Source organism: Hemibagrus wyckioides, linkage group LG26, assembly GCF_019097595.1.
Source record: "Hemibagrus wyckioides isolate EC202008001 linkage group LG26, SWU_Hwy_1.0, whole genome shotgun sequence".
In the NCBI taxonomy this organism is placed as follows: Eukaryota; Metazoa; Chordata; class Actinopteri; order Siluriformes; family Bagridae; genus Hemibagrus; species Hemibagrus wyckioides.
In genome coordinates, this window is record NC_080735.1 from 14,876,666 (window position 1) to 14,888,585 (window position 11,920).

The following is an 11,920-nucleotide window of genomic DNA, read 5'->3' on the forward strand; positions in this document are numbered from 1 at the left end:
CTATCAAAAGTGGTCCAAGGAAGGAACAGTGGTGAACCGGCGACAGGGTCATGGATGGCCAAGGCTCATTGAAGGCTGGCCCGTGTGATCCGATTCAAAAGACGAGCTACTGTTGCTTAAATTGCTGAAGAAGTTAATGCTGGTTCTGATAGAAAGGTGTCAGACTACACAGCGCATCACAGTTTGTTGCTTATGGAGTTGCATAGCCGAAGACTAGTTAGGGTGCCCATGCTGACCCCTGTGCACCACCGAAAGCACCAACAGTCGGCAAGTGAGCATCAGAATTGGACAACGGAAGAAGGTGGTCTGGTCTGATTAAACACATGTTCTTGTAAATCACTTGAATCACTTGAGAACACATGGCACCAGGATGCACTACGGGAAGAAGGCAAGCTGGCAGAGGCAGTGTTATGCTTTGGACAATGTTCTGCTGGGAAACCTGCCGTCCTGACATCCATGTGGATGTTACTTTGACACGTACCACCTACCTAAGCAATGTTGCAGACCATGTACATCCCTTTCATGAAAACAGTATTCCCTGATGTCTGTGGTCTCTTTCAGCAGGATAATGTGCCATGCCACAAAGCAAAAATGGTTCAGGAATGGTTTGATGAGCACAACAGTGAGTCTGAGGTGTTGACTTGGTCTCCAAATTCCCCAGACCTCAATCCAGTTGAGCATCTGTGGGATGTGCTGGACAAACAAGATCAGTCCATGGAGGCTCAAGTTAAATGTGTGGAACTTACAGGATGTAAAATCTTGGTGCCAGATACCACAGCACACCTTCAGGGATCTAGTGGAGCCCATGCCTCGATGGATCAAGGCTGTTTTGGCAGCAAAAGGGGGACCAACACAATATTAAGCAGGTGGTCATAATGTTCTGCCTCTCGATTTGGATTCTCTGCATTGTTTATATTGAAATGATAAGGCTGCACTCGGTGTATTCTTGTGACACATGCCTGTAGATTTATTGACTGATCTAAATTGCTCCTAGGTGTAAAAGGGTGCTGGGTGATGCACTGAAGTCCTATGCAAGGTGTATGGTCTACTGTCATCTCATCACACTGAGTGATCCTGGAATAGGTTTGAGATCCACCATAACCCTGACTAGGACAAAGTGTTTACTGAAGATGAAATTTTTGCTTGCTTTTGTTTGCTTCTAGATAGGAGGTAATCACTTAATAAAAACACTGTTTTGTTCTGTTGAGAGATGAGATGTAGCTTTCTTAATCTCTCATAGGGTAAATTCAAGATATTGACTTTTAAAGGGTTTCTCTCATAGTACTCTATATAATATAAAAATACATAGAGCTGCATATGAAATGGGTAGATAGTCTAATAAAACACACTAGCATGCACAATCCAGGCACCATTTTACCCAACCATTATCTCCAAACCAGTATATTTTGTCCAGTGCCGTTCTGTTAGTTTTGTTCGGCACGATGAATGAATCAGTGTCACAATCATAGTTTTTCACACTATCCATTAAGTGAGAGGAGATTTTTCAGATCTGTTAGATGATATCAGGTAGGAGGAACACACACACACACACACACTACACAAAAGAAAACAATCCAATTCATCGCTGAGCTGTGTGTGTATGTGTGTGTGTGTGTGTACATAGAACACGCCCTGCTTCTTGGGAGCACTGCAGGGGTATAAATCTTTGACAAACTGCGGCATGCGCCACAACCCCAGCACTCCCATGGGACGTGTGTGTGTGTGTGTGTGTGGTGTGATACGTGTTCATGCCAGCATGTGCTGTCATTGGTACAGAGCATAAGGGTGCGGTTGAGGGCATGTGTGTGTCTCTGTGTGTGTGTGTGTGAGAAGGTTTTTAAAGCTATACAAAGAAAAGGAGGTCACCCTATTCGATTCCATTGTGTTTTGTTTCATTTATGCATTATTCTCCAGCACAAGAAAGTATCAGGGAATCAGGTCCAAGGCAAATGTTTACTGTTATCTATTTCACTTGATCCGTCTTTATAAGACGATATTAAAGATTGAGGAGATGTTTAGAGAAAACCTGACGGCTCTGTTATGCCGTAGGCATCTTGCTTGGTGTTCTTTAGAGGATAGAGTCACTGAAAATCAATACAAATGTCTTCTGACTGATTACATTTATCCTGTGTTGAAATGTTTCTTTCAGGATGATCTGACCCCATCAACAGGGTACGAGGGCTCACTGAATGGTTTGGTAAGGATTCAAATTATGTAAATAATATGCTATGGCATTGGCAGATCTCAAACAAACCAATCAATTATTGGAGTGTGTGTGTGTGTGTGTGTCTGTGTGTGTGTGTGTGTAAATTTCCTAGAAACACTTTTTTTAAAACCATTTTTTAAACCATTAAAACCATGTGAACACATTTCTATTTTTAAACTGTTTTTCCCCAAATCATTTTTTAAGAACCAACACTTGCTTAATGTTCTGCAATCATCTAATTTAAATTTTTTTTTTCTCTAATCAGAATGACATTACAAAGGAAAAAGGCATTTTATATATATATATATATATATATATATATATATATATTTTGTTTGTTTGTTTGTTTGTTTTTTGTTTGTTTGTTTGTTTAACTTGTTTTATTTTTTTTATTTATTTTTGGATAAATGGATTAATGGATTTTTGTCTAATTGATAAATAAATGACTTTGATTGGTTTGACAGACATTTGGACATTTTTGTTTTGATGATCTATGCACGTTTATGCAGATTTAATTAGTCAGTTCCTCATTTGCATCATCTCATTTCACTACATGACCACCCTGTACTGCTGCTGTCTGCACACTGCACATTTATTGCACACTATACACTTGATATAGTTTTGTTATTATACAGTTGTTTACATTTTACATTTTTTTATACATATTCTACATTTTATATACATATTCTATATATATATTCTGTATACATATTATACCCTACCTTACTTTATTTATATTTTATTTTATTTTATTTATATTTTATTTTTACCTACTCTCGAAATTGTACTTTTTATAGTTTATATTTTGTATTTTATATTTTACATTTTATCCTTGTATTTTTTCTGTCCTTATTCCTTTTCCTTTTCAAGGGTCAAAACAGTCGTCTAAGCATTTTTTTTTTTATTAGAATTATTTCATTAAATTACTATATAATGACTACATGGATACAGCTGTACTTCCATTGCCATGTTTTCTTTGTATGCGGCACCGTTTGGTATTATTTTTGGTGGAACTGAAAATGACGGCGTAATAAACACTTTCGAAAGGAGACAATGCGGAGAAACGGCGATATGGACTTCGTAATGCTGAGTCTTTATTGGTCATTGGTGATACAGCAGTAGAATAAAGGAGAAAGACAAGAGTGCATAATCTACATTCAATTCCTACAGACATCATTTTATAAGTTACTCATTGTGTAGCATCGTATAGTACCTAGAGAGACAGAGCACATTCTTAGCAGAAACAACACACAAACCCACACACTGATAGCTTCAGCAAGCTGCTGGTGATTTAAGGCAATTTGATAACCTAAAGCATTAAGTAACATTGACTTGTACCTTTTGTGTTGGTTAACAGTTGTTCATTAGATTTGTGTTGGCTGTGTTTTTCATCTGAAGCGTGTTGCGAAGCTTTCAAAATAGCCACATTTCATCTTCCACCTATTATTATTTGCTAAACACCTGAAGTGTCTTGGGAAAAGTTTTCAGAGACCAATATTTCTAGTGTGCAGTTTTGGAGACCCGCAAATAACACATTTGTGCTGTTTCCCTTGTGCTGACTCACTTGTTCTAGCTTGTCAGTTCATTATCAGTGGCTTAATTAGTTCCAGGTAGCACAGGAAACACTTAAAACACTAGACGACAATGAGTCCCCAAACGATAGATAAGAATAAACTTCAATATTCGCCAAAACTTTTCCTAAAACCTTTTTAACTGTTTATTGGGAACTGTTTGGTTGATTCCAAATACACCAGCTACCGCGTTTACCATCATCGTTGTCTCTACAGACTATCCAGCATAAAAAGTAAACCTCTATAACATGCTGCAGTACAGTTGATTTGATCACAGTGAAGAGTGCAGTAAGTCAGGCCTATAGTGCCTTGAGGCAAGTGGTGTCAAGACCTGGCAGTGATCAAGGAGAATTAGAAAAAAATTTTTTACGCTAGCACTGATTATTAGTTAATTAATGCAAACTGATACTTAAGGGAAGCTTTTGCTTTGTGCACCAGTGTTAAGTCTGTGTGCTTGGACTTATTGCAAAAGAGTATAGGTTTAATCTGAGCCATTCCTTATAGACGATATATTTCTTGTGAGGTTTTTGAGAATGGCTTGTGGTTTTTCATTGTGCATTTATGCTGTGGGTCGATTATGGATGACGGTACATTTGTGCCTACGTGTAACATTCTTTCGGTTTGTTAGTCCATGCTACATTTGTGCTAATTTTTTTTAATTAATCTAATGTTTGTCTTCAAACTCAAAAGCAAGACCCTTACTTTCACAGTAACTGTTTACTTTTGCCACCTATCACCCCAATTCGGTCACATGCCAATTCCTGCCCACCTACAAGCTTTCAGTCAGGGAGTACAAAGGCTAACACATGCTTCCACTGAAACATGTCAAGTCAACCAACTGTGTCTTTTTCCAAACACAGGGCAGAGGAAAGTGCTATCTGCCCTCTTCCTCATACATAAGCTCACAGATGCCTTTGTGGATTGTCACTGTGATTGACAGGGAGTGAGAGGATGCCATCTCTCCAAGCCAGAAAGCACAGCCTAAATATAGATCCCTTGCCTTCTGGTCATGAGTTTGAACAGGATAAACGCCACTCTGGAGTGTTTCTTTAAGCTTTTAACCACATTTTTGTTTATTTCACAAACCTAGTTTTATGTAACATCCTAATACATTCATATCCTGAATAATCATGAATAAAATGTTTTACTATAACGCATACCAAGCAGCATTGTGCACTTATTAGCTGATACAGTCTATTGTGATGTGATTCAATGCATGAGTGACATAGCAGGATGAATGACTGCGGGGGAAAAAACTGCATGGCAATAAAGAAGTGGTGGATGGCCCACATACCCTTGACATGCAAACAGGGAATAAACATCATGCATTAATTTCAGCTGCTGCTTGCACTCAAGCAGGGGAAAGTCAGATTGGCACCATGATTAGTCTTGGAGAGGAATTTCGTGTTTTACGTTTGGAGAAAATGACCTAGGATGTGATGTTACCGTGCCCTAATGGGTGAGAATCAGGAATCAAATGCAGCTAATGATTATAGGAAGAGTAGTACGACTAAACATTTGGATGTATCAACAATACAAGACTAGAGAAAGAGTCAGCAACTAACATTATTGCTATGGTGTACAGCAGGGGTTGTCAATTCGTTGGACCGATATCAAAGCACTTCACTGTAGCAGAGACGAGTCTAGTTTTTAAACATGAGCCAGCAATGCTTCTGGAGCATCCAATCACACACACACTTCTATCAAATAATTATCTAAAGGCATCTTATGGACAAAGGGAAGACTTTTCACACACTGGACAGAGAAGACATCTGTTTAAAACTGAAGTGTCTTATCTGTCCTGTCTGTGCCTCTTGATAAAAGTGGTAATGTGAAGCACCATTGGGAAACAGAACATAACCACTTTGTTTTACTTATAGCTATGAAGGAACCATAAATGGTTAAACACTAAAAGACTGTAGTCGCTAATCATGTTAGTGACCTTTGTAAGCAAGGAATTTTCACAAATATGAGTTGAATACCCCTGGAATACAAACAAACAAACAAACAAACAAACAAAAAATAAATAAATAAATAAATAAATAAATAAATAAATAAATAAATAAATAAATAAATAAATAGTAGTGTGCTGTTTTTTCTGTGTACACTAAATATTGAAGATTTATGAACAGATTTTATCCTGAATGCACTGTGCATGTTCACACAAACACACACACACACACACACACATATGCACATAAGCTTTCTGGAATGTGATGAATGTAGCCTGTGTTAGTGCACTTAAGGGTTTTTTTAAGACAACACCTATGCAGAACAACGCAGACCTGATCAGCTAACAAGTAAGAGTAGCAAAGAGAAAGAGTTGACTGTGCCTATAGAGTGTGCAGTCTGCCTTAAGGGGACAGACACCCTGTTGCTGTAGTCGTTAAGTGGAGATTGAAAGAGAAAGCTGATACACAGATACACTGGATTCCTCTCTGAGACATTCCTAGTGAAGGAAAGTAGTTGGGGTAGGGGTGGAGGGGGGAAGTGGGAAGTGAAATAAGGAGGGAAGTAAGACTTAATTCTTCGAGGTGACAGCTTCAACATCAACACCAGAATCATGCTTTTCAGCCTTCTTGGAAGCGGAGCTGTCGGACCCGATGCTCGGTTTGTCCTCATCTTCTCCTTTCTCCTTCTTAATGCCCTTGGAAGAGCTGGTGTAGATACGGCTCTGGTAGTTGTAGCTCGGGGCACTGGAGATAGAGCCTGGAATGGGGTAGGAGATGCCTGTGCTTAGGCGGGTCTCTTCTCCTTCCAGAAGTTTCCTGGTTAAGGTATGACAAAAAAAAGAAAGGGGTTGTAATGAAGGAGGAGGGATGTTGAGAGAAGAATGTGGGAGGGGGAGGTGAAGTGTAAGAGAGGTGGGAAATGTGATAATTCACAATTATCACATTTCTATTCAAAAGGATATAAAGGACATCTCTATTTACCTGTAAGCAGCAATTTCAATATCCAGGGCCATCTTGACATTCAAAAGGTCCTGGTATTCCCTCAAGTGACGAGCCATCTCACTCTTAGTGGTCCTTAGCTCATTCTCCAACTCACCAACAGCGTCCTGGTTGAGGACAAATTTAACCAAGATTCTTTATATCGAATTATTTAAAAAAAAAAAAAGTCTTAAAAATCTTAGGCTGCATCACATTTATTCACATTTGCACAGATTTGAATGTTGGACACACTGACGAAACCCTTTGACACATGAGAGAGAGGACTCTTTTTTTATTTGGGTGGGGCACATTAACCCCTTACACTCCCTGAAAGCAGAAACAATTCGAGACAGACACGTTTTCACTCCCATAACAACAATTTTACTGGAGTTACCAAATAATTGTGCTTTATGATTAATAAATAAAATAATAAGACTAATCGCTGGCTTACTCTACTAACTGAAGTGGATATTAAATACCACCTTTATCAGCATTACATAAGTAATTACAGTGCAAACTGCAATATTAAACGAAGAAGTTGGAAACCATAAAATAGGAAGAATTAAACGATTGCAGATGTGAATACATTATCAGAATATAAATATTCTAATAAAATAGATGGTAAATTTAGTAAATGTTGCTTTCAGGACCATGGACAGAGAAAGATCATTTAATTTAACAAAGAATTTAGACTTGTAGAAGTGTTTATACATAAAAAAAAGGATTTAATCTATCTATTTAATCTATAAAATAGAAAAATCATAACTAACCTGAAGGCCGATGACCTCGATGTTGTGCCGGTCCTCCATCTCGCGGATCTGCCTCTCCAGGGACTCGTTGGTGCCACGCAGGCTCTCAATCTCGATGGTCCTGGACTGCAGTTGACGCCTGAACTCGTTGACCTCTTCACGGCTGGCGCGGATCGCCTCGTTGCTGCGGCTCGCTTGCTCGTTCAGGTCGGCGAACTTGGAGCGATACCACTCCTCGGCTGACTGCAGGTTTTTAGAGGCCAGCGACTCATACTGCCCGCGGATCTCCTTAAGAGCGGAGGTTAGGTCAGGCTTGGTGACCTCAAGCTCCACGGACACCTGCGAAGCCTGAATGACGCTGGTCAGCTCGGCCACCTCTTCGTCGTGTACCTTGCGCAGGAAGCCGATCTCATCCAGCAGTGACTCTACCTTCCTCTCCAAGTCGAGGCGCGCCAGAGACGCGTCGTCTACATCCTTGCGGAAAGCCTGCAGCGTGCGCTCGGCTTCGTCGCGCCGGCGTGCCTCCTCCTCGCAGCGTTCTTGCGCCTTGTGCAGCTCCTCTTCGGCGGCGTCGCGCTCAAGAGCAGCGCGCTCCCGCTCGGTGCACACCTGCTCCAGCTGCGCACGCAACTCACGGATCTCTTGTTGGTAGAGGTCGGCGAGACGCGACGGCTCTGCGTGACGCTGACGCAGCGCCGCCAGCTCGGCCTCCAGAGCCTTGTTTTGCTGCTCCACGTGGCGCACTTTCTCGATGAACGTGGCGAAGCGGTCGTTTAAGCCCTGCATCTGCTCCTTCTCATTTGTGCGAATGATCTTGAGCTCGTTGCTCAGCGCGGTGCTTTGCGCAAAGTCAAACGTGTCCATCCCCATCGGAGAGGTCGACGCTGGGTAGCCGGTGCGCCCGATGCGCTTATAGGAACCCAGACCCGAGTTGGTGGTCCTGGACAGGGACACGGACCGGTAGCCGCTTCGGGGAACATTCATTCTGGACGGGGACGTCGAGAAACGTGGAGAATCTCCGAAAATCTTCCGGTAGGATGAAGAGGAATAGACTTCGGATCCGTAACTCATTTTGGTGTCTGAGAATGAAAGGAGCGGAACTCACTCTACAGAGAGCCCCCCCTTTTTATAGCAGCAGCAGGACCGTCCCAATCGATGTCACCCTGCGTACAGGCTGTATCTTCACACCCAGCTTTCCGGCTGAAAATGTTTCAATGGGAAACACGCCAAGAAAACAAGTGTCCTAAACTTTTTTTTTTTTTTAGGAGACTTTCTACTCGACGTTATAGCGCGCTTGAGTCGCTTTACGTAGACTGAGCAGGGGAGACCGGATGGAACTGTCCGTTTTGGCGCAGTGCTGATGTCAGCCAGAAAGGAAAAAAAAAATCCTCATCATTTCTCTGTCTCTGTGGTGTCCATGAAGAACATCCACGCAACGCCACCACCACAAGAGACATTTTATTACATGAAAAGCTTCGGCAGACTATACAAAGACATTTCTCTAGTCCTAAAAACTAGCCTATAACATGCAAAAATGCATAATGTTTTCTGTTAGCAAATGTAGCTGTGCTGATAATAAACTGAATTTTCTGCTTTATTTATGGTATGAGACCATATTCATCATTAATACTAATTATGAGACTGTTATTAAAATATTGTCTTAGTTGGGGCTCATTTGTGTTGTGTAAGCGTATATAGGATAGCTGTTGAGTTTTTTCCTAAGCACAAATTTGAGCGATACGCAGTTATAATGTAGTACAGTCGCTAAATTTAGCCATTATACACCAAAAACTGTGAAGTCATCGTCTGGGCTGGAGAATATGAGACTGCAGTACACTGCTGCCCTCTGTCGGAATGCCGGTACAATACACATGATGATCCTGAACAGATATTCAGCTTTAAACATTAAATATAGTTCATACTGTCTAGCTGTTTAAACATTAAATGCAGGTTTTAAGATACTCTCTCTCTCTCTCTCTCTCTCTCTCTCTCTCTCTCTAAAGGACTAATAGCTAGATTATAATATTAATGACATATCTATCTATCTATCTATCTATCTATCTATCTATCTATCTATCTATCTATCTATCTATCTAGTCTGATGTGATATACATGCTGAAATACTTAATTAAAAAATTATTACATCTAAAAACAATTACAGAAAAAAAATCTTCTAAAAATTCTCAGTAGGAAAGTTTTAAAAACATTTTTGAAGTGTTAATAAAAAGACCATATATAATAGGCTGTTATAACATTTTTATAAATAATTTAAAACGTTTCAAGAATTTGACAGAATTAATAATTTAATTATGATTATACAATAGATATTAATTATCGTTTTTTTTTATTTAAATATATATTGTTTATTAAAGAATTAACATTATTTCCTATATATCAGTTGATTTTTTTTTTTTACTTTAATACTAGGGGCTTGATTCATTTTTGTTTTGTACATATAGGCAGCCGTGATCATTTGTTTTATTAATATTAATGTTTGATTAAACGTAAAAGTGTGTCATTTGACCTAACATATGACCACGCCCCTTGCTGTCTATCAAGGCTTATAACCTTCCTTTACTTTTCTGTTACTGTTGTTATTGTTCACTCTGTGTCTATAAAGTCGTTGTGAGAGAAAGAATAAAAACGGAATAAAAGAATTTTAAAAAGTTTGTTTCAACAAGTTTGTTATATTCCATTAACATACTATATTTAATAGATATCTATTAAATATAAGTGTAACATTAAATCTGTGTCCTGACCTGACATGTAATAACGCCCCCAACATAACCCAAGCCCCGCCCACCACCGCCACGTATTTACTCCCTTCACTTCCATTAGTTATTCTTCACTTTTAGTTGTTGCCTTGATTCCGTTTATAAAGAGGAAATCTTGTGTACGTCCTGACATAAAACTAAAATCTACTCAATAATTCAACAGACATACTCTTTTCAATATTATTAAATGCATCATTATAAATGTGGCAGTAATTTTTAATGGTTTAGAGTGTTTAAAGTGTTTTTGAATGTTTTAGAGTGTATTTGAATGCATTCTTTGTTTGTGTTTGTATAAAATAATCAGAGGACAGCATGGTTGGGTTGTCAGGCACCACCTTAATTTATTGGGCACCTCTGTTTACAGTTTTAACAATGAAGGGTTTAACATTACGAGGTTTGGGTGCGAGATTGTACGGCCTTATTGTAGAATCAGTAGCAGTGGGAGTAATGTCCGTCTGGCAGACTTTGTTGACAGTTGATGAGACTTGGATGGAGTTTCAATCTTGGTATGGCCGGGGATGGAGCTGTGCCCAAGGTCCTGAGCAGAAGCGCAGCGCGTCGTAGGAAGCCGAGGGTGGCAGGAGATAGAGTTAGGGATAATTGGGAGAAAGCTGCGACTAACACTACAGCAGGTGTAGAAAGAAAGCATTGTTTGCAATGAACTAAAGCTAAGCAATCTGCGACAGAGCAGTGGCCCTGAAGCGTGCCCATGCTGTCCTCGGAGGTCAAAATGAACTGTTTGATGAAAACAAGCTGGAAAAAGTCCTGTTGATAAGTGCACAGATGCCCACTATTTTTTATAACTGACCTCGGAAGTCCGATTATAATGGAATGTGTAAGAGTTAAAAAGTAAGAGATAATGGTGTCCAAAAAAGAACCTGATACTTCAGGAGGAAAATATACGGGACTTTCTCAGCAAAGGGGGTTTGGTTTGAATATTATGAAAAGATAAAAGAAACGTTTTGTGATGATTATTTCAGAGGTTGTTGGGATGTTCATTCGTGAGCAGCTCAATTCTTGTAACCAGCACTGACTGCAAAATAAAACCTTGTATCTGCATTCATCCAGTCTGGGCAGTTTGGCTTTTTTTTAGTTAGAGCCTTGCTTGACTGAGCTGTCGGGTCAATGTAGAGTTGGAGTCAGATAACAGCAAAAGTATTAACTGAGTAGTATTAAATAGAGCATTATAGTTTCGGACAAAAATATTTTCCACAATGTGTAGCCTGACGTGCATATAACCACGCCTTAATATAATCGAAGCCCCGCCCAGTATATAGTTCTTTCTCTTCTAATTATTCATTTTATTGCTCGTGAAGTCACTTTGATGATACTGATATAATCAATATCAATGTATGTTCAGAAAGTTACTTCAAATATACATGGTCATAATAAATATACTTTTATATCTATTAAATATAAATAAATCAGTGTCCTGATATGACGTGTAATAACCCAAGCCCCGCCCACCGTCGCCACGTATTTACTCCAGACTCTTTTCAATTTTATTTATGTGCACATAACCACGCCTTAACATACTCTAAGTCCCGCCCAGTATATAGTTCTTTCTCTTCTAATTATATATATATATATATATATATATATATATATATATATATATATATATACTGCTCGCTCATAGTCTGTAAAGTCATTGATATAATATCATAAAAATCATAAAAGGCTCGGTACA

The 11,920-nt window shown here is 39.3% G+C and overlaps 1 protein-coding gene across 1 annotated transcript; it reads right to left on the reverse strand.

Moving 5' to 3' along the window:
- Positions 1-3,278: 3,278 nt before the first annotated feature.
- inab (internexin neuronal intermediate filament protein, alpha b) lies at positions 3,279-8,767 on the reverse strand. Its single transcript, XM_058379876.1, has 3 exons — positions 7,478-8,767; positions 6,711-6,835; positions 3,279-6,545 (listed from the first exon to the last, which is right to left on the reverse strand). The coding sequence occupies exons 1-3, from the start codon at positions 8,525-8,527 to the stop codon at positions 6,299-6,301; spliced, it is 1,422 nt and encodes a 473-aa protein (XP_058235859.1). The 5' UTR covers positions 8,528-8,767; the 3' UTR covers positions 3,279-6,298.
- Between the last annotated feature and the right edge of the window lie 3,153 nt (positions 8,768-11,920).